General features: G+C 48.2%; 1 protein-coding gene across 5 annotated transcripts in view; it reads left to right on the forward strand.

Annotated features, from left to right (window-relative positions):
* LOC106601970 (SMG1 nonsense mediated mRNA decay associated PI3K related kinase) overlaps positions 1 to 27,408 on the forward strand; it is a 143,262-nt gene that overhangs the window by 42,800 nt on the left and 73,054 nt on the right. For all 5 annotated transcript variants that reach the window (XM_045719641.1, XM_045719642.1, XM_045719644.1 and 2 more), the window contains 7 exons: positions 1,500 to 1,618; positions 16,672 to 16,759; positions 16,865 to 16,966; positions 21,079 to 21,219; positions 23,389 to 23,609; positions 24,244 to 24,440; positions 25,661 to 25,822. In XM_045719641.1, coding sequence (XP_045575597.1) covers positions 1,500 to 1,618; positions 16,672 to 16,759; positions 16,865 to 16,966; positions 21,079 to 21,219; positions 23,389 to 23,609; positions 24,244 to 24,440; positions 25,661 to 25,822 — 1,030 coding nt within the window. The remainder of the gene's footprint in view (positions 1 to 1,499; positions 1,619 to 16,671; positions 16,760 to 16,864; positions 16,967 to 21,078; positions 21,220 to 23,388; positions 23,610 to 24,243; positions 24,441 to 25,660; positions 25,823 to 27,408) is intronic.

The raw sequence follows: 27,408 nt of genomic DNA on the forward strand, positions 1-27,408 counted from the left end.
AGATACTAATAATTCACAGCAGGCAGTATCTGCTGTAAAGACTGTTCTCATTGTGTAGAGACCAGGGTCTGGCCCCCCAACTCCATACTGGAGCCATCTCCCCCTGGGACCCCAACTCCATACTGGAGCCATCTCCCCCTGGGACCCCCAACTCCATACTGGAGCCATCTCCCCCTGGGACCCCCAACTCCATACTGGAGCCATCTCCCCCCTGGGACCCCCAACTCCATACTGGAGCCATCTCCCCCTGGGACCCCCAACTCCATACTGGAGCCATCTCCCCCTGGGACCCCCAACTCCATACTGGAGCCATCTCCCCCTGGGACCCCCAACTCCATACTGGAGCCATCTCCCCCTGGGACCCCCAACTCCATACTGGAGCCATCTCCCCCTGGGACCCCCAACTCCATACTGGAGCCATCTCCCCCTGGGACCCCCAACTCCATACTGGAGCCATCTCCCCCTGGGACCCCCAACTCCATACTGGAGCCATCTCCCCCTGGGACCCCCAACTCCATACTGGAGCCATCTCCCCCTGGGACCCCCAACTCCATACTGGAGCCATCTCCCCCTGGGACCCCCAACTCCATACTGGAGCCGTCTCCCCCTGGGACCCCCAACTCCATACTGGAGCCGTCTCCCCCTGGGACCCCCAACTCCATACTGGAGCCGTCTCCCCCTGGGACCCCCAACTCCATACTGGCGCCGTCTCCCCTGGGACCCCAACTCCATACTGGCGCCGTCTCCCCTGGGACCCCCAACTCCATACTGGCGCCATCTCCCCTGGGACCCCCAACTCCATACTGGCGCCATCTCCCCTGGGACCCCCCAACTCCATACTGGAGCCATCTCCCCCTGGGACCCCCAACTCCATACTGGAGCCATCTCCCCCTGGGACCCCCAACTCCATACTGGAGCCATCTCCCCCTGGGACCCCCAACTCCATACTGGAGCCATCTCCCCCTGGGACCCCCAACTCCATACTGGAGCCGTCTCCCCCTGGGACCCCCAACTCCATACTGGAGCCGTCTCCCCCTGGGACCCCCAACTCCATACTGGAGCCGTCTCCCCCTGGGACCCCCAACTCCATACTGGAGCCGTCTCCCCCTGGGACCCCCAACTCCATACTGGCGCCGTCTCCCCCTGGGACCCCAACTCCATACTGGAGCCGTCTCCCCCTGGGACCCCCAACTCCATACTGGCGCCATCTCCCCCTGGGACCCCCAACTCCATACTGGAGCCATCTCCCCCTGGCCCCACAGTACAGAAACATTAACTTATGCTCTGGAATGTGGTATCACCCAAAGACATGGTACATCTCCTGTCAGTGTTAAATCTCCCAGAGGCCCATCCTCAGAACACACACAGATGAACGTGTTCTCAGAACCCTCTATTCTGTTGCATAAAACAACCATTTGATGCTATGACAGTATTATAACATATTCTTGTAATTTCTCCACCATATAACCAAACCTTGTGTGTGTGTCTGCTCCAAACAGGAAGCTGTTGTTGACGTGGTCTCTAGAGATGTGCCTGATGATGAAGAGGTCTGATACCTACACCCCTCTCTTCTCCCTGCCCTCCTTCCACAAGTTCTGCAAGGGTCTGCTCCACAACGGTAAATACTGTATCTATAGAGAGGGTCTGTTCCACAACGGTAAATACTGTGTATCTATAGAGAGGGTCTGTTCCACAACGGTAAATACTGTGTATCTATAGAGAGGGTCTGTTCCACAACGGTAAATACTGTGTATCTATAGAGAGGGTCTGTTCCACAACGGTAAATACTGTGGATCTATAGAGGGGGTCTGTTCCACAACGGTAAATACAGTGGATCTATAGAGAGGGTCTGTTCCACAACGGTAAATACTGTATCTATAGAGGGTCTGTTCCACAACGGTAAATACTGTATCTATAGAGAGGGTCTGTTCCACAACGGTAAATACTGTATCTATAGAGAGGGTCTGTTCCACAACGGTAAATACTGTATCTATAGAGAGGGTCTGTTCCACAACGGTAAATACTGTATCTATAGAGAGGGTCTGCTCCACAACGGTAAATACTGTATCTATAGAGAGGGTCTGCTCCACAACGGTAAATACTGTATCTATAGAGAGGGTCTGCTCCACAACGGTAAATACTGTATCTATAGAGAGGGTCTGCTCCACAACGGTAAATACTGTATCTATAGAGAGGGTCTGCTCCACAACGGTAAATACTGTATCTATAGAGAGGGTCTGCTCCACAACGGTAAATACTGTGTATCTATAGAGAGGGTCTGTTCCACAACGGTAAATACTGTATCTATAGAGAGGGTCTGCTCCACAACGGTAAATACTGTGTATCTATAGAGAGGGTCTGTTCCACAACGGTAAATACTGTGTATCTATAGAGAGGGTCTGCTCCACAACGGTAAATACTGTGTATCTATAGAGAGGGTCTGTTCCACAACGGTAAATACTGTATCTATAGAGAGGGTCTGCTCCACAACGGTAAATACTGTATCTATAGAGAGGGTCTGTTCCACAACGGTAAATACTGTGTATCTATAGAGAGGGTCTGCTCCACAACGGTAAATACTGTGTATCTATAGAGAGGGTCTGTTCCACAACGGTAAATACTGTGTATCTATAGAGAGGGTCTGTTCCACAACGGTAAATACTGTATCTATAGAGAGGGTCTGTTCCACAACGGTAAATACTGTATCTATAGAGAGGGTCTGTTCCACAACGGTAAATACTGTATCTATAGAGAGGGTCTGCTCCACAACGGTAAATACTGTATCTATAGAGGGTCTGCTCCACAACGGTAAATACTGTATCTATAGAGAGGGTCTGTTCCACAACGGTAAATACTGTATCTATAGAGAGGGTCTGTTCCACAACGGTAAATACTGTGTATCTATAGAGGGTCTGTTCCACAACGGTAAATACTGTATCTATAGAGAGGGTCTGCTCCACAACGGTAAATACTGTATCTATAGAGAGGGTCTGCTCCACAACGGTAAATACTGTATCTATAGAGAGGGTCTGTTCCACAACGGTAAATACGGTGTATCTATAGAGAGGGTCTGCTCCACAACGGTAAATACTGTGGATCTATAGAGAGGGTCTGTTCCACAACGGTAAATACTGTATCTATAGAGAGGGTCTGTTCCACAACGGTAAATACTGTGTATCTATAGAGAGGGTCTGTTCCACAACGGTAAATACTGTGTATCTATAGAGAGGGTCTGTTCCACAACGGTAAATACTGTATCTATAGAGAGGGTCTGCTCCACAACGGTAAATACTGTATCTATAGAGAGGGTCTGCTCCACAACGCTAAATACTGTATCTATAGAGAGGGTCTGTTCCACAACGGTAAATACTGTGTATCTATAGAGAGGGTCTGCTCCACAACGGTAAATACTGTGTATCTATAGAGAGGGTCTGTTCCACAACGGTAAATACTGTGTATCTATAGAGGGTCTGTTCCACAACGGTAAATACTGTATCTATAGAGAGGGTCTGTTCCACAACGGTAAATACTGTGTATCTATAGAGGGTCTGTTCCACAACGGTAAATACTGTGTATCTATAGAGAGGGTCTGTTCCACAACGGTAAATACTGTGTATCTATAGAGAGGGTCTGTTCCACAACGGTAAATACTGTGTATCTATAGAGAGGGTCTGTTCCACAACGGTAAATACTGTGTATCTATAGAGAGGGTCTGTTCCACAACGGTAAATACTGTATCTATAGAGAGGGTCTGCTCCACAACGGTAAATACTGTATCTATAGAGAGGGTCTGTTCCACAACGGTAAATACTGTGTATCTATAGAGAGGGTCTGCTCCACAACGGTAAATACTGTGTATCTATAGAGAGGGTCTGTTCCACAACGGTAAATACTGTATCTATAGAGAGGGTCTGCTCCACAACGGTAAATACTGTATCTATAGAGAGGGTCTGTTCCACAACGGTAAATACTGTATCTATAGAGAGGGTCTGTTCCACAACGGTAAATACTGTATCTATAGAGAGGGTCTGCTCCACAACGGTAAATACTGTATCTATAGAGGGTCTGCTCCACAACGGTAAATACTGTATCTATAGAGAGGGTCTGTTCCACAACGGTAAATACTGTATCTATAGAGAGGGTCTGTTCCACAACGGTAAATACTGTGTATCTATAGAGGGTCTGCTCCACAACGGTAAATACTGTGTATCTATAGAGAGGGTCTGTTCCACAACGGTAAATACTGTGTATCTATAGAGAGGGTCTGTTCCACAACGGTAAATACGGTGTATCTATAGAGAGGGTCTGCTCCACAACGGTATATACTGTGTATCTATAGAGAGGGTCTGTTCCACAACGGTAAATACTGTGTATCTATAGAGAGGGTCTGTTCCACAACGGTAAATACTGTATCTATAGAGAGGGTCTGTTCCACAACGGTAAATACTGTGTATCTATAGAGAGGGTCTGTTCCACAACGGTAAATACTGTATCTATAGAGAGGGTCTGCTCCACAACGGTAAATACTGTATCTATAGAGAGGGTCTGCTCCACAACGGTAAATACTGTGTATCTATAGAGAGGGTCTGTTCCACAACGGTAAATACTGTGTATCTATAGAGAGGGTCTGTTCCACAACGGTAAATACTGTGGATCTATAGAGAGGGTCTGTTCCACAACGGTAAATACTGTATCTATAGAGAGGGTCTGTTCCACAACGGTAAATACTGTATCTATAGAGAGGGTCTGCTCCACAACGGTAAATACTGTATCTATAGAGAGGGTCTGCTCCACAACGGTAAATACTGTATCTATAGAGAGGGTCTGCTCCACAACGGTAAATACTGTATCTATAGAGAGTGTCTGTTCCACAACGGTAAATACTGTGGATCTATAGAGAGGGTCTGTTCCACAACGGTAAATACTGTGGATCTATAGAGAGGGTCTGTTCCACAACGGTAAATACTGTGTATCTATAGAGAGGGTCTGTTCCACAACGGTAAATACTGTGGATCTATAGAGAGGGTCTGTTCCACAACGGTAAATACTGTGGATCTATAGAGAGGGTCTGTTCCACATCGGTAAATACTGTGTATCTATAGAGAGGGTCTGTTCCACAACGGTAAATACTGTGTATCTATAGAGAGGGTCTGTTCCACAACGGTAAATACTGTGTATCTATAGAGAGGGTCTGTTCCACAACGGTAAATACTGTGGATCTATAGAGAGGGTCTGTTCCACAACGGTAAATACTGTGGATCTATAGAGAGGGTCTGTTCCACAACGGTAAATACTGTGGATCTATAGAGAGGGTCTGTTCCACAACGGTAAATACTGTGTATCTATAGAGAGGGTCTGTTCCACAACGGTAAATACTGTGTATCTATAGAGAGGGTCTGCTCCACAACGGTAAATACTGTGGATCTATAGAGAGGGTCTGTTCCACAACGGTAAATAATGTGGATCTATAGAGAGGGTCTGTTCCACAACGGTAAATACTGTGTATCTATAGAGAGGGTCTGTTCCACAACGGTAAATACTGTATCTATAGAGAGGGTCTGCTCCACAACAGTAAATACTGTGGATCTATAGAGAGGGTCTGTTCCACAACGGTAAATACTGTGGATCTATAGAGAGGGTCTGTTCCACAACGGTAAATACTGTGGATCTATAGAGAGGGTCTGTTCCACAACGGTAAATACTGTGTATCTATAGAGAGGGTCTGTTCCACAACGGTAAATACTGTATCTATAGAGAGGGTCTGTTCCACAACGGTAAATACTGTGTATCTATAGAGAGGGTCTGTTCCACAACGGTAAATACTGTGTATCTATAGAGAGGGTCTGTTCCACAACGGTAAATACTGTGTATCTATAGAGAGGGTCTGTTCCACAACGGTAAATACTGTGTATCTATAGAGAGGGTCTGTTCCACAACGGTAAATACTGTATCTATAGAGAGGGTCTGTTCCACAACGGTAAATACTGTGGATCTATAGAGAGGGTCTGTTCCACAACGGTAAATACTGTGGATCTATAGAGAGGGTCTGTTCCACAACGGTAAATACTGTGGATCTATAGAGAGGGTCTGTTCCACAACGGTAAATACTGTGGATCTATAGAGAGGGTCTGTTCCACAACGGTAAATACTGTGGATCTATAGAGAGGGTATGTTCCACAACGGTAAATACTGTGTATCTATAGAGAGGGTCTGTTCCACAACGGTAAATACTGTATCTATAGAGAGGGTCTGTTCCACAACGGTAAATACTGTGGATCTATAGAGAGGGTCTGTTCCACAACGGTAAATACTGTGGATCTATAGAGAGGGTCTGTTCCACAACGGTAAATACTGTGGATCTATAGAGAGGGTCTGCTCCACAACGGTAAATACTGTATCTATAGAGAGGGTATGTTCCACAACGGTAAATACTGTGTATCTATAGAGAGGGTATGTTCCACAACGGTAAATACTGTGTATCTGTAGAGAGGGTCTGTTCCACAACGGTAAATACTGTATCTATAGAGAGGGTCTGTTCCACAACGGTAAATACTGTGGATCTATAGAGAGGGTCTGTTCCACAACGGTAAATACTGTGTATCTATAGAGAGGGTCTGTTCCACAACGGTAAATACTGTGGATCTATAGAGAGGGTCTGTTCCACAACGGTAAATACTGTGGATCTATAGAGAGGGTCTGTTCCACAACGGTAAATACTGTGGATCTATAGAGAGGGTCTGTTCCACAACGGTAAATACTGTGGATCTATAGAGAGGGTCTGTTCCACAACGGTAAATACTGTGGATCTATAGAGAGGGTCTGTTCCACAACGGTAAATACTGTGTATCTATAGAGAGGGTCTGTTCCACAACGGTAAATACTGTATCTATAGAGAGGGTCTGTTCCACAACGGTAAATACTGTGGATCTATAGAGAGGGTCTGTTCCACAACGGTAAATACTGTGGATCTATAGAGAGGGTCTGTTCCACAACGGTAAATACTGTGGATCTATAGAGAGGGTCTGCTCCACAACGGTAAATACTGTATCTATAGAGAGGGTATGTTCCACAACGGTAAATACTGTGTATCTGTAGAGAGGGTATGTTCCACAACGGTAAATACTGTGTATCTGTAGAGAGGGTCTGTTCCACAACGGTAAATACTGTGGATCTATAGAGAGGGTCTGTTCCACAACGGTAAATACTGTGTATCTATAGAGAGGGTCTGTTCCACAACGGTAAATACTGTGTATCTATAGAGAGGGTCTGTTCCACAACGGTAAATACTGTGGATCTATAGAGAGGGTCTGTTCCACAACGGTAAATACTGTGGATCTATAGAGAGGGTCTGTTCCACAACGGTAAATACTGTGGATCTATAGAGAGGGTCTGTTCCACAACGGTAAATACTGTGTATCTATAGAGAGGGTCTGTTCCACAACGGTAAATACTGTGTATCTATAGAGAGGGTCTGCTCCACAACGGTAAATACTGTGGATCTATAGAGAGGGTCTGTTCCACAACGGTAAATAATGTGGATCTATAGAGAGGGTCTGTTCCACAACGGTAAATACTGTGTATCTATAGAGAGGGTCTGTTCCACAACGGTAAATACTGTATCTATAGAGAGGGTCTGCTCCACAACGGTAAATACTGTGGATCTATAGAGAGGGTCTGTTCCACAACGGTAAATACTGTGGATCTATAGAGAGGGTCTGTTCCACAACGGTAAATACTGTGTATCTATAGAGAGGGTCTGTTCCACAACGGTAAATACTGTGTATCTATAGAGAGGGTCTGTTCCACAACGGTAAATACTGTGGATCTATAGAGAGGGTCTGTTCCACAACGGTAAATACTGTGGATCTATAGAGAGGGTCTGTTCCACAACGGTAAATACTGTGTATCTATAGAGAGGGTCTGTTCCACAACGGTAAATACTGTGTATCTATAGAGAGGGTCTGTTCCACAACGGTAAATACTGTGTATCTATAGAGAGGGTCTGTTCCACAACGGTAAATACTGTATCTATAGAGAGGGTCTGTTCCACAACGGTAAATACTGTGGATCTATAGAGAGGGTCTGTTCCACAACGGTAAATACTGTGGATCTATAGAGAGGGTCTGTTCCACAACGGTAAATACTGTGGATCTATAGAGAGGGTCTGTTCCACAACGGTAAATACTGTGGATCTATAGAGAGGGTCTGTTCCACAACGGTAAATACTGTGGATCTATAGAGAGGGTCTGTTCCACAACGGTAAATACTGTGTATCTATAGAGAGGGTATGTTCCACAACGGTAAATACTGTGTATCTATAGAGAGGGTCTGTTCCACAACGGTAAATACTGTATCTATAGAGAGGGTCTGTTCCACAACGGTAAATACTGTGGATCTATAGAGAGGGTCTGTTCCACAACGGTAAATACTGTGGATCTATAGAGAGGGTCTGTTCCACAACGGTAAATACTGTGGATCTATAGAGAGGGTCTGCTCCACAACGGTAAATACTGTATCTATAGAGAGGGTATGTTCCACAACGGTAAATACTGTGTATCTATAGAGAGGGTATGTTCCACAACGGTAAATACTGTGTATCTGTAGAGAGGGTCTGTTCCACAACGGTAAATACTGTATCTATAGAGAGGGTCTGTTCCACAACGGTAAATACTGTGGATCTATAGAGAGGGTCTGTTCCACAACGGTAAATACTGTGTATCTATAGAGAGGGTCTGTTCCACAACGGTAAATACTGTGGATCTATAGAGAGGGTCTGTTCCACAACGGTAAATACTGTGGATCTATAGAGAGGGTCTGTTCCACAACGGTAAATACTGTATCTATAGAGAGGGTCTGCTCCACAACGCTAAATACTGTATCTATAGAGAGGGTCTGTTCCACAACGGTAAATACTGTATCTATAGAGAGGGTCTGTTCCACAACGGTAAATACTGTGTATCTATAGAGAGGGTCTGCTCCACAACGGTAAATACTGTGTATCTATAGAGAGGGTCTGTTCCACAACGGTAAATACTGTGTATCTATAGAGAGGGTCTGCTCCACAACGGTAAATACTGTGTATCTATAGAGAGGGTCTGTTCCACAACGGTAAATACTGTATCTATAGAGAGGGTCTGCTCCACAACGGTAAATACTGTATCTATAGAGAGGGTCTGTTCCACAACGGTAAATACTGTGTATCTATAGAGAGGGTCTGTTCCACAACGGTAAATACTGTGTATCTATAGAGAGGGTCTGTTCCACAACGGTAAATACTGTATCTATAGAGAGGGTCTGTTCCACAACGGTAAATACTGTATCTATAGAGAGGGTCTGTTCCACAACGGTAAATACTGTATCTATAGAGAGGGTCTGCTCCACAACGGTAAATACTGTATCTATAGAGAGGGTCTGCTCCACAACGGTAAATACTGTATCTATAGAGGGTCTGCTCCACAACGGTAAATACTGTATCTATAGAGAGGGTCTGTTCCACAACGGTAAATACTGTATCTATAGAGAGGGTCTGTTCCACAACGGTAAATACTGTGTATCTATAGAGGGTCTGCTCCACAACGGTAAATACTGTGTATCTATAGAGAGGGTCTGTTCCACAACGGTAAATACTGTGTATCTATAGAGAGGGTCTGTTCCACAACGGTAAATACGGTGTATCTATAGAGAGGGTCTGCTCCACAACGGTATATACTGTGTATCTATAGAGAGGGTCTGTTCCACAACGGTAAATACTGTGTATCTATAGAGAGGGTCTGTTCCACAACGGTAAATACTGTATCTATAGAGAGGGTCTGTTCCACAACGGTAAATACTGTGTATCTATAGAGAGGGTCTGTTCCACAACGGTAAATACTGTATCTATAGAGAGGGTCTGCTCCACAACGGTAAATACTGTATCTATAGAGAGGGTCTGCTCCACAACGGTAAATACTGTGTATCTATAGAGAGGGTCTGTTCCACAACGGTAAATACTGTGTATCTATAGAGAGGGTCTGCTCCACAACGGTAAATACTGTGTATCTATAGAGAGGGTCTGTTCCACAACGGTAAATACTGTGTATCTATAGAGAGGGTCTGTTCCACAACGGTAAATACTGTGGATCTATAGAGAGGGTCTGTTCCACAACGGTAAATACTGTGGATCTATAGAGAGGGTCTGTTCCACAACGGTAAATACTGTATCTATAGAGAGGGTCTGCTCCACAACGGTAAATACTGTATCTATAGAGAGGGTCTGCTCCACAACGGTAAATACTGTATCTATAGAGAGTGTCTGTTCCACAACGGTAAATACTGTGTATCTATAGAGAGGGTCTGTTCCACAACGGTAAATACTGTGTATCTATAGAGAGGGTCTGTTCCACAACGGTAAATACTGTGTATCTATAGAGAGGGTCTGTTCCACAACGGTAAATACTGTGTATCTATAGAGAGGGTCTGTTCCACAACGGTAAATACTGTGTATCTATAGAGAGGGTCTGTTCCACAACGGTAAATACTGTGTATCTATAGAGAGGGTCTGTTCCACAACGGTAAATACTGTATCTATAGAGAGGGTCTGCTCCACAACGGTAAATACTGTATCTATAGAGAGGGTCTGTTCCACAACGGTAAATACTGTGTATCTATAGAGAGGGTCTGTTCCACAACGGTAAATACTGTGTATCTATAGAGAGGGTCTGTTCCACAACGGTAAATACTGTGTATCTATAGAGAGGGTCTGTTCCACAACGGTAAATACTGTATCTATAGAGAGGGTCTGTTCCACAACGGTAAATACTGTATCTATAGAGAGGGTCTGTTCCACAACGGTAAATACTGTATCTATAGAGAGGGTCTGTTCCACAACGGTAAATACTGTATCTATAGAGAGGGTCTGCTCCACAACGGTAAATACTGTATCTATAGAGAGGGTCTGTTCCACAACGGTAAATACTGTGTATCTATAGAGGGTCTGCTCCACAACGGTAAATACTGTGTATCTATAGAGAGGGTCTGTTCCACAACGGTAAATACTGTGTATCTATAGAGAGGGTCTGTTCCACAACGGTAAATACGGTGTATCTATAGAGAGGGTCTGCTCCACAACGGTATATACTGTGTATCTATAGAGAGGGTCTGTTCCACAACGGTAAATACTGTGTATCTATAGAGAGGGTCTGTTCCACAACGGTAAATACTGTATCTATAGAGAGGGTCTGTTCCACAACGGTAAATACTGTGTATCTATAGAGAGGGTCTGTTCCACAACGGTAAATACTGTATCTATAGAGAGGGTCTGCTCCACAACGGTAAATACTGTATCTATAGAGAGGGTCTGCTCCACAACGGTAAATACTGTGTATCTATAGAGAGGGTCTGTTCCACAACGGTAAATACTGTGTATCTATAGAGAGGGTCTGTTCCACAACGGTAAATACTGTGGATCTATAGAGAGGGTCTGTTCCACAACGGTAAATACTGGATCTATAGAGAGGGTCTGTTCCACAACGGTAAATACTGTATCTATAGAGAGGGTCTGCTCCACAACGGTAAATACTGTATCTATAGAGAGGGTCTGTTCCACAACGGTAAATACTGTATCTATAGAGAGGGTCTGTTCCACAACGGTAAATACTGTGTATCTATAGAGAGGGTCTGCTCCACAACGGTAAATACTGTGTATCTATAGAGAGGGTCTGTTCCACAACGGTATATACTGTGTATCTATAGAGAGGGTCTGTTCCACAACGGTAAATACTGTGTATCTATAGAGAGGGTCTGCTCCACAACGGTAAATACTGTGTATCTATAGAGAGGGTCTGTTCCACAACGGTAAATACTGTGTATCTATAGAGAGGGTCTGTTCCACAACGGTAAATACTGTGTATCTATAGAGAGGGTCTGCTCCACAACGGTATATACTGTGTATCTATAGAGAGGGTCTGTTCCACAACGGTAAATACTGTGTATCTATAGAGAGGGTCTGTTCCACAACGGTAAATACTGTATCTATAGAGAGGGTCTGTTCCACAACGGTAAATACTGTGTATCTATAGAGAGGGTCTGTTCCACAACGGTAAATACTGTATCTATAGAGAGGGTCTGCTCCACAACGGTAAATACTGTATCTATAGAGAGGGTCTGTTCCACAACGGTAAATACTGTGTATCTATAGAGAGGGTCTGTTCCACAACGGTAAATACTGTGTATCTATAGAGAGGGTCTGTTCCACAACGGTAAATACTGTGGATCTATAGAGAGGGTCTGTTCCACAACGGTAAATACTGTGGATCTATAGAGAGGGTCTGTTCCACAACGGTAAATACTGTATCTATAGAGAGGGTCTGTTCCACAACGGTAAATACTGTATCTATAGAGAGGGTCTGTTCCACAACGGTAAATACTGTATCTATAGAGAGGGTCTGCTCCACAACGGTAAATACTGTATCTATAGAGAGGGTCTGTTCCACAACGGTAAATACTGTGTATCTATAGAGAGGGTCTGCTCCACAACGGTAAATACTGTATCTATAGAGAGTGTGTGTTCCACAACGGTAAATACTGTGTATCTATAGAGAGGGTCTGTTCCACAACGGTAAATACTGTGTATCTATAGAGAGGGTCTGTTCCACAACGGTAAATACTGTGTATCTATAGAGAGGGTCTGTTCCACAACGGTAAATACTGTGTATCTATAGAGAGGGTCTGTTCCACAACGGTAAATACTGTATCTATAGAGAGGGTCTGTTCCACAACGGTAAATACTGTGGATCTATAGAGAGGGTCTGTTCCACAACGGTAAATACTGTGGATCTATAGAGAGGGTCTGTTCCACAACGGTAAATACTGTGGATCTATAGAGAGGGTCTGTTCCACAACGGTAAATACTGTGTATCTATAGAGAGGGTCTGTTCCACAACGGTAAATACTGTGTATCTATAGAGAGGGTATGTTCCACAACGGTAAATACTGTGTATCTATAGAGAGGGTCTGTTCCACAATGGTAAATACTGTATCTATAGAGAGGGTCTGTTCCACAACGGTAAATACTGTGGATCTATAGAGAGGGTCTGTTCCACAACGGTAAATACTGTGGATCTATAGAGAGGGTCTGTTCCACAACGGTAAATACTGTGGATCTATAGAGAGGGTCTGCTCCACAACGGTAAATACTGTATCTGTAGAGAGGGTATGTTCCACAACGGTAAATACTGTGTATCTGTAGAGAGGGTCTGTTCCACAACGGTAAATACTGTATCTATAGAGAGGGTCTGTTCCACAACGGTAAATACTGTGGATCTATAGAGAGGGTCTGTTCCACAACGGTAAATACTGTGGATCTATAGAGAGGGTCTGTTCCACAACGGTAAATACTGTGGATCTATAGAGAGGGTCTGTTCCACAACGGTAAATACTGTGGATCTATAGAGAGGGTCTGTTCCACAACGGTAAATACTGTGGATCTATAGAGAGGGTCTGTTCCACAACGGTAAATACTGTGGATCTATAGAGAGGGTCTGTTCCACAACGGTAAATACTGTGGATCTATAGAGAGGGTCTGTTCCACAACGGTAAATACTGTGGATCTATAGAGAGGGTCTGTTCCACAACGGTAAATACTGTGGATCTATAGAGAGGGTCTGTTCCACAACGGTAAATACTGTGTATCTATAGAGAGGGTCTGTTCCACAACGGTAAATACTGTGTATCTATAGAGAGGGTCTGTTCCACAACGGTAAATACTGTATCTATAGAGAGGGTCTGTTCCACAACGGTAAATACTGTGGATCTATAGAGAGGGTCTGTTCCACAACGGTAAATACTGTGGATCTATAGAGAGGGTCTGTTCCACAACGGTAAATACTGTGGATCTATAGAGAGGGTCTGTTCCACAACGGTAAATACTGTGGATCTATAGAGAGGGTCTGTTCCACAACGGTAAATACTGTGGATCTATAGAGAGGGTCTGTTCCACAACGGTAAATACTGTGGATCTATAGAGAGGGTCTGTTCCACAACGGTAAATACTGTGGATCTATAGAGAGGGTCTGTTCCACAACGGTAAATACTGTGGATCTATAGAGGGTCTGTTCCACAACGGTAAATACTGTGGATCTATAGAGAGGGTCTGTTCCACAACGGTAAATACTGTGGATCTATAGAGAGGGTCTGTTCCACAACGGTAAATACTGTGTATCTATAGAGAGGGTCTGTTCCACAACGGTAAATACTGTGTATCTATAGAGAGGGTCTGTTCCACAACGGTAAATACTGTGTATCTATAGAGAGGGTCTGTTCCACAACGGTAAATACTGTGGATCTATAGAGAGGGTCTGTTCCACAACGGTAAATACTGTGGATCTATAGAGAGGGTCTGTTCCACAACGGTAAATACTGTGGATCTATAGAGAGGGTCTGTTCCACAACGGTAAATACTGTGGATCTATAGAGAGGGTCTGTTCCACAACGGTAAATACTGTGTATCTATAGAGAGGGTCTGCTCCACAACGGTAAATACTGTGGATCTATAGAGAGGGTCTGTTCCACAACGGTAAATAATGTGGATCTATAGAGAGGGTCTGTTCCACAACGGTAAATACTGTGTATCTATAGAGAGGGTCTGTTCCACAACGGTAAATACTGTGTATCTATAGAGAGGGTCCGTTCCACAACGGTAAATACTGTATCTATAGAGAGGGTCCGCTCCACAACGGTAAATACTGTGGATCTATAGAGAGGGTCTGTTCCACAACGGTAAATACTGTGGATCTATAGAGAGGGTCTGTTCCACAACGGTAAATACTGTGGATCTATAGAGAGGGTCTGCTCCACAACGGTAAATACTGTATCTATAGAGAGGGTATGTTCCACAACGGTAAATACTGTGTATCTATAGAGAGGGTATGTTCCACAACGGTAAATACTGTGTATCTGTAGAGAGGGTCTGTTCCACAACGGTAAATACTGTATCTGTAGAGAGGGTCTGTTCCACAACGGTAAATACTGTATCTATAGAGAGGGTCTGTTCCACAACGGTAAATACTGTGGATCTATAGAGAGGGTCTGTTCCACAACGGTAAATACTGTGGATCTATAGAGAGGGTCTGTTCCACAACGGTAAATACTGTGGATCTATAGAGAGGGTCTGTTCCACAACGGTAAATACTGTGGATCTATAGAGAGGGTCTGTTCCACAACGGTAAATACTGTGTATCTATAGAGAGGGTCTGTTCCACAACGGTAAATACTGTGTATCTATAGAGAGAGTCTGTTCCACAACGGTAAATACTGTGGATCTATAGAGAGGGTCTGTTCCACAACGGTAAATACTGTGGATCTATAGAGAGGGTCTGTTCCACAACGGTAAATACTGTGGATCTATAGAGAGGGTCTGTTCCACAACGGTAAATACTGTGGATCTATAGAGAGGGTCTGTTCCACAACGGTAAATACTGTGGATCTATAGAGAGGGTCTGTTCCACAACGGTAAATACTGTGGATCTATAGAGAGGGTCTGTTCCACAACGGTAAATACTGTGGATCTATAGAGAGGGTCTGTTCCACAACGGTAAATACTGTGGATCTATAGAGGGTCTGTTCCACAACGGTAAATACTGTGGATCTATAGAGAGGGTCTGTTCCACAACGGTAAATACTGTGGATCTATAGAGAGGGTCTGTTCCACAACGGTAAATACTGTGGATCTATAGAGAGGGTCTGTTCCACAACGGTAAATACTGTGGATCTATAGAGAGGGTCTGTTCCACAACGGTAAATACTGTGGATCTATAGAGAGGGTCTGTTCCACAACGGTAAATACTGTGTATCTATAGAGAGGGTCTGTTCCACAACGGTAAATACTGTGGATCTATAGAGAGGGTCTGTTCCACAACGGTAAATACTGTGGATCTATAGAGAGGGTCTGTTCCACAACGGTAAATACTGTGTATCTATAGAGAGGGTCTGCTCCACAATGGTAAATACTGTGGATCTATAGAGAGGGTCTGTTCCACAACGGTAAATACTGTGGATCTATAGAGAGGGTCTGTTCCACAACGGTAAATACTGTGTATCTATAGAGAGGGTCTGTTCCACAACGGTAAATACTGTATCTATAGAGAGGGTCTGCTCCACAACGGTAAATACTGTGGATCTATAGAGAGGGTCTGTTCCACAACGGTAAATACTGTGGATCTATAGAGAGGGTCTGTTCCACAACGGTAAATACTGTGTATCTATAGAGAGGGTCTGTTCCACAACGGTAAATACTGTGTATCTATAGAGAGGGTCTGTTCCACAACGGTAAATACTGTGTATCTATAGAGAGGGTCTGTTCCACAACGGTAAATACTGTGTATATATAGAGAGGGTCTGTTCCACAACGGTAAATACTGTGGATCTATAGAGAGGGTCTGTTCCACAACGGTAAATACTGTGGATCTATAGAGGGTAATAATCACAATTGTTTACTTTGGGGTTGTTAAAATCAGGTCAATCCCCAGGTGTTCCAGATATTCTAGATGGATGATTCCTCCTGATTCTGGGGAATCTTCCAACCAGGATTTTTGGAAAACCTGATTCCCTGCTGTGTGTGTGTGTGTGTGTGTGTGTGTGTGTGTGTGTGTGTGTGTGTGTGTGTGTGTGTTGACACTGTTCTCTGTCGGTCTGCAGCCCTGAATGAGGACCCAGTCATCTGCCTCCAGACCTGCAACAGCCTTCAGGTCATCTCCTCCTCACTCAACACAGAGCTGCTGCAGAGGTAACGCTCACACACACACACACACACACACCTCAACCAACCCCTTATACACAAAAGCCTAACCCAAAGGTGTGTGTAACGATGTCTCTGTCCTGTGCCTCCCAGGTGTGTGGATGTTTGTCGTGTCCAGCTGGTGCACTCTGCGGTGAGGGTGAGGCAGGCGTACGGCAAGCTGCTGAGGACAATCCCTCTGGACGTGACGCTCAGGTCAGCACACAACACAGACTGAACACCCTCCTCTTTCCTCAATTACTGACTGGGACTGCTCTAAGGCCGGGACTCTGCCAGTGACTGACTGGGACTGCTCTAAGGCCGGGACTCTGCCAGTGACTGACTGGGACTGCTCTAAGGCCGGGACTCTGCCAGTGACTGACTGGGACTGCTCTAAGGCCGGGACTCTGCCAGTGACTGACTGGGACTGCTCTAAGGCCGGGACTCTGCCAGTGACTGACTGGGACTGCTCTAAGGCCGGGACTCTGCCAGTGACTGACTGGGACTGCTCTAAGGCCGGGACTCTGCCAGTGACTGACTGGGACTGCTCTAAGGCCGGGACTCTGCCAGTGACTGACTGGGACTGCTCTAAGGCCGGGACTCTGCCAGTGACCGACTGGGACTGCTCTAAGGCCGGGACTCTGCCAGTGACTGACTGGGACTGCTCTAAGGCCGGGACTCTGTCAGTGACTGACTGGGACTGCTCTAAGGCCGGGACTCTGCCAGTGACTGACTGGGACTGCTCTAAGGCCGGGACTCTGTCAGTGACTGACTGGGACTGCTCTAAGGTCGGGACTCTGCGAGTGACTGACTGGGACTGCTCTAAGGCCGGGACTCTGCCAGTGACTGACTGGGACTGCTCTAAGGCCGGGACTCTGCCAGTGACTGACTGGGACTGCTCTAAGGCCGGGACTCTGCCAGTGACTGACTGGGACTGCTCTAAGGCCGGGACTCTGCCAGTGACTGACTGGGACTGCTCTAAGGCCGGGACTCTGCCAGTGACTGACTGGGACTGCTCTAAGGCCGGGACTCTGCCAGTGACTGACTGGGACTGCTCTAAGGCCGGGACTCTGCCAGTGACTGACTGGGACTGCTCTAAGGCCGGGACTCTGCCAGTGACTGACTGGGACTGCTCTAAGGCCGGGACTCTGCCAGTGACTGACTGGGACTGCTCTAAGGCCGGGACTCTGCCAGTGACTGACTGGGACTGCTCTAAGGCCGGGACTCTGTCAGTGACTGACTGGGACTGCTCTAAGGCCGGGACTCTGCCAGTGACTGACTGGGACTGCTCTAAGGCCGGGACTCTGTCAGTGACTGACTGGGACTGCTCTAAGGCCGGGACTCTGCCAGTGACTGACTGGGACTGCTCTAAGGCCGGGACTCTGCCAGTGACTGACTGGGACTGCTCTAAGGCCGGGACTCTGCCAGTGACTGACTGGGACTGCTCTAAGGCCGGGACTCTGCCAGTGACTGACTGGGACTGCTCTAAGGCCGGGACTCTGCCAGTGACTGACTGGGACTGCTCTAAGGCCGGGACTCTGCCAGTGACTGACTGGGACTGCTCTAAGGCCGGGACTCTGCCAGTGACTGACTGGGACTGCTCTAAGGCCGGGACTCTGCCAGTGACTGACTGGGACTGCTCTAAGGCCGGGACTCTGCCAGTGACTGACTGGGACTGCTCTAAGGCCGGGACTCTGCCAGTGACTGACTGGGACTGCTCTAAGGCCGGGACTCTGCCAGTGACTGACTGGGACTGCTCTAAGGCCGGGACTCTGCCAGTGACTGACTGGGACTGCTCTAAGGCCGGGACTCTGCCAGTGACTGACTGGGACTGCTCTAAGGCCGGGACTCTGCCAGTGACTGACTGGGACTGCTCTAAGGCCGGGACTCTGCCAGTGACTGACTGGGACTGCTCTAAGGCCGGGACTCTGCCAGTGACTGACTGGGACTGCTCTAAGGCCGGGACTCTGCCAGTGACTGACTGGGACTGCTCTAAGGCCGGGACTCTGCCAGTGACTGACTGGGACTGCTCTAAGGCCGGGACTCTGCCAGTGACTGACTGGGACTGCTCTAAGGCCGGGACTCTGCCAGTGACTGACTGGGACTGCTCTAAGGCCGGGACTCTGCCAGTGACTGACTGGGACTGCTCTAAGGCCGGGACTCTGTCTGATCACACCTTGTATCCTTCATGTAAAGAACATTTCTGATTGAGCTGACATCTGCAGTGGTTTAGCTTTTAAAAGGCACGGTGTCGACAGTGCTCTATGCATTCAATCCCGGCCCGAAAATATTTCATGTTTTTTTACAAAAGAGACCTGGTTTAAGATGCGAGCTGGGTCAGAATGCTACAAATAATTCCAAACATGAAAAAACACACATTCTGTCACATAGAAAAGAAAGAAAATAATGTTTATTAAGTCATCTTCAACTCAAACTTCAAGTAGCTTGTCATTATCATAGCAGGAAAATGAATGAAATCGGTTATGCACTCATTGTCTGTTTTTTATCAGTCAAAAATTCAACTAATGTAAAAACTAATTGGGCGAGTTGCTTGAATTGTCTTTATCTATACTGAGAATACCAAACATTATGAATACCTTCCTCATATTGCCTTTATATCTACACTGAGAATACCAAACATTATGAATACCTTCCTCATATTGCCTTTATATCTACACTGAGAATACCAAACATTATGAATACCTTCCTCATATTGCCTAGCACCTCCTTTTGCCCTCAGAACAGCCTCAATTCATGGAGGCATGAACTCTACAAGGTGTCAAGCGTTTTTCTTTTCTTTATTTAACCTTTAACTATGCAAGTCGGTTATGAATACATGTTTATTTACTATGACGGCCTACTCCGGCCAAACCCTAACCCAGACGATGCTAGGCCATTGGTGCCCCGCCCAATGGGACTCCCAGTCATGGCCGGTTGTGATAAAGCCCAGGATCGAACCAGGGTCTGTGATGCACTGAGATATGCAGTGCCTTAGACCACTGCGCCACTTGGGAGCAGTCCACAGGGATGCTGGCCAATGTGGGCCTCTAATGCTTCCCACAGTTGTCAAGTTGGGTGGAGGACCATGCTTGATCCACTTGAGAGTGAAAAACCAGCAGCGTTGCAGCTCTTGACTCAATCCGCTGCGCCTGGTGCCTACTACCATACCCCGTTCAAAGTCACTTAAATCTTTTGTCTTGCCATTTCACCCTCGGGTTGTGTATGTGTGCCATTCAATTAAAAATCCTTTAACCGGTCTCCTCCCCTTCATCTATACTGATTTGAAGTGGATTTAACAAGTGACATCAATAAGGGATCATAGCTTTCACCTGGATTTACCTGTCATGTCATGGAATGCATAGGTGTTCCTGTTGTCCAGAAACGGACTGGTACCCAGGCTTCGGACATCTCTGTTGTCCAGAAACGGACTGGTGCCCAGGCTACGGACATCTCTGTTGTCCAGAAACGGACTGGTGCCCAGGCTACGGACATCTCTGTTGTCCAGAAACGGACTGGTGCCCAGGCTACGGACATCTCTGTTGTCCAGAAACGGACTGGTGCCCAGGCTACGGACATCTCTGTTGTCCAGAAACGGACTGGTGCCCAGGCTACGGACATCTCTGTTGTCCAGAAACGGACTGGTGCCCAGGCTACGGACATCTCTGTTGTCCAGAAACGGACTGGTGCCCAGGCTTCGGACATCTCTGTTGTCCAGAAACGGACTGGTGCCCAGGCTACGGACATCTCTGTTGTCCAGAAACGGACTGGTGCCCAGGCTACGGACATCTCTGTTGTCCAGAAACGGACTGGTGCCCAGGCTACGGACATCTCTGTTGTCCAGAAACGGACTGGTGCCCAGGCTACGGACATCTCTGTTGTCCAGAAACGGACTGGTGCCCAGGCTACGGACATCTCTGTTGTCCAGAAACGGACTGGTGCCCAGGCTACGGACATCTCTGTTGTCCAGAAACGGACTGGTGCCCAGGCTACGGACATCTCTGTTGTCCAGAAACGGACTGGTGCCCAGGCTACGGACATCTCTGTTGTCCAGAAACGGACTGGTGCCCAGGCTACGGACATCTCAACAGATGACTCCCATTTGAAAAACCATAATCTCAATCTGTAATTTTCAGACAATGGGTCTGGCTGCTGTCTTTGTTGTCCGTCTACCTCCCTGCAGTGACCTTAGTGTGTGTGTGATCTTAATGTGTGTCTGTGACCCTGCAGTGACCTTAATGATTGTGTGACCCTGCAGTAACCATAATGTGTGTCTGTGACCTTAATGTGTGTGACCCTGCAGTGACCTTAATGTGTGTGTGACCCTGCAGTAACCACAGCCACCCAGAGATAGAGGAGATCTCCCTGGTGGTCCGTCGCCACATGAGCCGCACCCCCAGCAGCACCTTTCACCCCCAGGACTTCAGTGACCTCATCAGCTTCATCCTCTATGGCAGCCAGCACCGCGGAGGGTAGGCTACCTGGCTCTGTGTGTGTGTGTGTGTGTGTGTGTGTGTGTGTGTGTGTGGGGGGGGGTCCTTCTGCTAACGTGGGTCCCGTGTGGATCAGTTGGTAGAGCATGGGGCTTACAACGCCAGGGTTGTGGGTCCCGTGTGGATCAGTTGGTAGAGCATGGGGCTTACAATGCCAGGGTTGTGGGTCCCGTGTGGATCAGTTGGTAGAGCATGGGGCTTACAATGCCAGGGTTGTGGGTTTGATTCCCACGGGGGACCAGGATGGGAGGGGAAACTATGAAAATGTATGCAATCACTACTGTACATTTAAGTCATTTAGCAGACGCTCTTATCCAGAGCGACTCACAAATTGGTGCATTCACCTTATGGATATCCAGTGGAACAACCACTTTACAATAGTGCATCTAAATCTTTTAGGGGGGTTAGATGGATTACTTTATCCTATCCTAGGTATTCCTTAAAGAGGTGGGGTTTCAGGTGTCTCCGGAAGGTGGTGATTGACTCCGCTGTCCTGGCGTCGTGAGGGAGCTTGTTCCACCATTGGGGTGCCAGAGCAGCGAACAGTTTTGACTGGGCTGAGCGGGAACTGTGCTTCCTCAGAGGTAGGGAGGCGAGCAGGCCAGAGGTGGATGAACGGAGTGCCCTCGTTTGGGTGTAGGGACTGATCAGAGCCTGAAGGTACGGAGGTGCCGTTCCCCTCACAGCTCTGTAGGCAAGCACCATGGTCTTGTAGCGGATGCGAGCTTCAACTGGAAGCCAGTGGAGAGAGCGGAGGAGCGGGGTGACGTGAGAGAACTTGGGAAGGTTGAACACCAGATGGCCTGCGGCGTTCTGGATGAGTTGTGGGGGTTTAATGGCACAGGCAGGGAGCCCAGCCAACAGCGAGTTGCAGTAATCCAGACGGGAGATGACAAGTGCCTGGATTAGGACCTGCGCCGCTTCCTGTGTGAGGCAGGGTCGTACTCTGCGAATGTTGTAGAGCATGAACCTACAGGATCGGGTCACCGCCTTGATGTTAGTGGAGAACGACAGGGTGTTGTCCAGGATCACGCCAAGGTTCTTAGCACTCTGGGAGGAGGACACAAGGGAGTTGTCAACCGTGATGGCGAGATCATGGAACGGGCAGTCCTTCCCCGGGAGGAAAAGCAGCTCCGTCTTGCCGGGGTTCAGCTTGAGGTGGTGATCTGTCATCCACACTGATATGTCTGCCAGACATGCAGAGATGCGATTCGCCACCTGGTTATCAGAAGGGGGAAAGGAGAAGATTAATTGTGTCGTCTGCGTAGCAATGATAGGAGAGACCATCTGAGGGTATGACAGTGCCAAGTGACTTGGTGTATAGATTCTCGCCACGCCACCTGGTAGGAGCGACCTGTCAGGTAGGACGCAATCCAAGCGTGGGCCGCGCCGGAGATGCCCAACTTGGAGAGGGTGGAGAGGAGGATCTGATGGTTCACAGTATCAAAGGCAGCAGATAGGTCTAGAAGGATGAGAGCAGAGGAGAGAGAGTTAGCTTTAGCAGTGCGGAGAGCCTCCGTGACACAGAGAAGAGCAGTCTCAGTTGAATGACCAGTCTTGAAACCTGACTGATTTGGATCAAGAAGGTCATTCTGAGAGAGATAGCAGGAGAGCTGGCCAAGGACGGCACGCTCAACAGTTTTGGAGAGAAAAGAAAGAAGGTATACTGATCTGTAGTTGTTGACATCGGAGGGATCGAGTGTAGGTTTTTTCAGAAGGGGTGCAACTCTCGCTCTCTTGAAGACGGAAGGGACGTAGCCAGCGGTCAAGGATGAGTTGACGAGCGAGGTGAGGTAGGGGAGAAGGTCTCCGGAAATGGTCTGGAGAAGAGAGGAGGGGATAGGGTCAAGTGGGCAGGTTGTTGGGCGGCCGGCCGTCACAAGACGCGAGATTTCATCTGGAGAGAGAGGGGAGAAAGAGGTCAGAGCACAGGGTAGGGCAATGTGAGCAGGACCAGCGGTGTCATTTGACTTAACAAACGAGGATCGGATGTCGTCGACCTTCTTTTCAAAATGTACTGTAAGTCACTCTGGATAAGAGGGTCTGATAAATGACAATGTAAATGTGTGTATCATCTGATAACCTGTGTGTGTATCATCTGATAACCTGTGTGTGTGTTGATATGTTCACCTGTGTGTCTTCCTTCAGTAAAGAACCGTGGCTGGAGCGTCTGTACCACAGCTGTCAGCGTCTGGAGAAGCGTGATGGTGTCTCCGGTGCGGCTGGCGGTGTGTGTGTACCGCGGGGTCTGCTGAAGACTGAGGCGGTGCTGTGGCAGTGGGCGGTGTGGGAGGCAGCTCAGTTCACAGTGTTGTCTAAACTCCGTACCCCGCTGGGACGGGCACAGGACACCTTCCAGACCATAGAGGGTACGGGCTGTCACACACACACACACACACACACACACAGAGAGTCCAGAGTTTTCCCCATGATGTTTTTAACATGTTGCTGATAAGTTGAGGGAGGCCTGGAGTGGGGCTGTTCTTTGCATTTCTGAACCCCTGTAACTTTCACCCCTGTAACTCCACCCCTGTAACTCCATGTCCTGCCAGGTAGACCCGTAAACCAGGGGTGCAAACTCATTTTGCCCCGTGAACCACATTTTACTTTTATTTCTTTCACTGTCAGAATCGTTTTGGGAATTTCTGATGCTCCCTGACTGTCGAGCTTTCATGTCCGTGATATTTCTATTAGCCAGCTGGACACAGTCAAACTGTACGAAATGCAGGTCCATTATCATTTCTACACAGTTTCCATTTGGTTTGAGTCATTTTAAAGTATATTGACCCCCCATTCCATCCTATACACATTCTGGATGTACATGCTGCCTCTTTCAAGAACATATCCTCCTCCCTCTCTCCCTCCCTCCTCCCCTCCCTCCCTCTCTTCTCCCCCTCTCTCCTCCCCTCCCTCCCTCCCTCCCTCCCTCCCTCCCTCCCTCCCTCCCTCCCTCCCTCCCTCCCTCCCTCCCTCCCTCCCTCTCTTCTCCCCCCCTCTCTCCAGGTATGATCCGCAGCCTGGCGGCCCACAGTCTGAACACTGAACAGGAGCTCAGCCAATGGAGCGCCGGCGACACGGATGACGGTTACCATAGCAACCAGCTGCGTCTGGCGCTGCTCTTGCAGTTCCTGGAAAACCTGGAGAAACTGATGTACAACGCCTACGAGGGCTGTGCCAACGCTCTGACCGCACCGCCCAAGGTACACACACACACACACCTACACTTTGAGAAACTGATGTACAATTCCTACGAGGGCTGTGCCAACGTGCTGACCACACCGCCCAAGGCGCACGCACACACACAGCCCCAAGTGCCCCCCCAGCTCCTAATGTTAACTATATTTTTCTCCCTCTCCTTCCCTCTCTCTCCTTCCCTCTCTCTCCTTCCCTCTCTCTCCTTCCCTCTCTCTCCTTCCGCTCTCTCTCCTTCCGCTCTCTCTCCTTCCGCTCTCTCTCCTTCCGCTCTCTCTCCTTCCGCTCTCTCTCCTTCCGCTCTCTCTCCTTCCGCTCTCTCTCCTTCCGCTCTCTCTCCCTCTCTCTCTTTCCCTCTCTCTCCTTCCCTCTCTCTCCTTCCCTCTCTCTCCTTCCCTCTCTCTCCTCCCTCTCTCTCCTTCCCTCTCTCTCCTTCCCTCTCTCTCCTTCCCTCTCTCTCCTTCCCTCTCTCTCTCCTTCCCTCTCTCTCCTTCCCTCTCTCTCCTTCCCTCTCTCTCCTTCCCTCTCTCTCCTTCCCTCTCTCTCTCCTTCCCTCTCTCTCTCCTTCCCTCTCTCTCTCCTTCCCTCTCTCTCTCCTTCCCTCTCTCTCTCCTTCCCTCTCTCTCTCCTTCCCTCTCTCCTTCCCCCTCTCCCTCTCTCTCCTTCCCTCTCTCCCTCTCTCTCCTTCCCTCTCTCCCTCTCTCTCTCCTTCCCTCTCTCCCTCTCTCCTTCCCTCTCTCTCTCCTTCCCTCTCTCCCTCTCTCTCTCCTTCCCTCTCTCTCCTTCCCCCTCTCCCTCTCTCTCCTTCCCTCTCTCCCTCTCTCTCTCCTTCCCTCTCTCCCTCTCTCTCTCCTTCCCTCTCTCCCTCTCTCCTTCCCTCTCTCTCTCCTTCCCTCTCTCCCTCTCTCTCTCCTTCCCTCTCTCTCCTTCCCTCTCTCCCTCTCTCTCTCCTTCCCTCTCTCTCCTTCCCTCTCTCTCCTTCCCTCTCTCTCTTTCCGCTCTTCCCTCTCTCTCCTTCCGCTCTCTCTCTTTCCGCTTTCCCTCTCTCTCCTTCCCTCTCTCTCTTTCCGCTCTTCCCTCTCTCTCCTTCCCTCTCTCTCCTTCCCTCTCTCTCTTTCCGCTCTTCCCTCTCTCTCCTTCCCTCTCTCTCCTTCCCTCTCTCTCCTTCCCCCTCTCCCTCTCCTTCCCTCTCTCTCCTTCCGCTCTCTCTCCTTCCCTCTGTATCCAGGGTATCAGAACATTCTTCTATACCAACCGTCAGACCTGCCAGGATTGGCTGACTCGTATCCGCCTGGCCCTGATGAGGGTGGGGCTTCTGTCCGGCCAACCAGCAGTCACCGTCCGCCATGGCTTGGACCTGCTCACTGAGATCCAGAACAGCAGCACTCTGGTAACGGGAGGAGAGACACACAGTCCCAGGCCTGTGTCCTAAACCATACCCTATTCCCTATATAGTGCACTACTTTTGACCAGAGCCCCAACTGAACCTAGTGTACTTGACCACACAGAGACACACACTCAGCATCACCTGGCTCCAACAGTCAGTCAACTGTTTTCAACCACGACCCCTTTACCTGAAGTTCCTAAATACATCACCTGTAACTGACCCCCCATGTCTCCTCTCTGTAGGGTCCAGGTCTCTTCTGGTTACCTGTAACTGACCCCCATGTCTCCTCTCTGTAGGGTCCAGGTCTCTTCTGGTTACCTGTAACTGACCCCCCCATGTCTCCTCTCTGTAGGGTCCAGGTCTCTTCTGGTTACCTGTAACTGACCCCCCATGTCTCCTCTCTGTAGGGTCCAGGTCTCTTCTGGTTACCTGTAACTGACCCCCCATGTCTCCTCTCTGTAGGGTCCAGGTCTCTTCTGGTTACCTGTAACTGACCCCCCATGTCTCCTCTCTGTAGGGTCCAGGTCTCTTCTGGTTACCTGTAACTGACCCCCCCATGTCTCCTCTCTGTAGGGTCCAGGTCTCTTCTGGTTACCTGTAACTGACCCCCCCCATGTCTCCTCTCTGTAGGGTCCAGGTCTCTTCTGGTTACCTGTAACTGACCCCCCATGTCTCCTCTCTGTAGGGTCCAGGTCTCTTCTGGTTACCTGTAACTGACCCCCCATGTCTCCTCTCTGTAGGGTCCAGGTCTCTTCTGGTTACCTGTAACTGACCCCCCCCATGTCTCCTCTCTGTAGGGTCCAGGTCTCTTCTGGTTACCTGTAACTGACCCCCCCATGTCTCCTCTCTGTAGGGTCCAGGTCTCTTCTGGTTACCTGTAACTGACCCCCATGTCTCCTCTCTGTAGGGTCCAGGTCTCTTCTGGTTACCTGTAACTGACCCCCCCCATGTCTCCTCTCTGTAGGGTCCAGGTCTCTTCTGGTTACCTGTAACTGACCCCCCCCATGTCTCCTCTCTGTAGGGTCCAGGTCTCTTCTGGTTACCTGTAACTGACCCCCCATGTCTCCTCTCTGTAGGGTCCAGGTCTCTTCTGGTTACCTGTAACTGACCCCCCCATGTCTCCTCTCTGTAGGGTCCAGGTCTCTTCTGGTTACCTGTAACTGACCCCCCCCCATGTCTCCTCTCTGTAGGGTCCAGGTCTCTTCTGGTTACCTGTAACTGACCCCCATGTCTCCTCTCTGTAGGGTCCAGATCTCTTCTGGTTACCTGTAACTGACCCCCCCATGTCTCCTCTCTGTAGGGTCCAGGTCTCTTCTGGTTACCTGTAACTGACCCCCATGTCTCCTCTCTGTAGGGTCCAGGTCTCTTCTGGTTACCTGTAACTGACCCCATGTCTCCTCTCTGTAGGGTCCAGGTCTCTTCTGGTTACCTGTAACTGACCCCCCATGTCTCCTCTCTGTAGGGTCCAGGTCTCTTCTGGTTACCTGTAACTGACCCCCCATGTCTCCTCTCTGTAGGGTCCAGGTCTCTTCTGGTTACCTGTAACTGACCCCCCCATGTCTCCTCTCTGTAGGGTCCAGGTCTCTTCT

The sequence above is a fragment of the Salmo salar genome, chromosome ssa06 (genome assembly GCF_905237065.1).
Source record: "Salmo salar chromosome ssa06, Ssal_v3.1, whole genome shotgun sequence".
In the NCBI taxonomy this organism is placed as follows: Eukaryota; Metazoa; Chordata; class Actinopteri; order Salmoniformes; family Salmonidae; genus Salmo; species Salmo salar.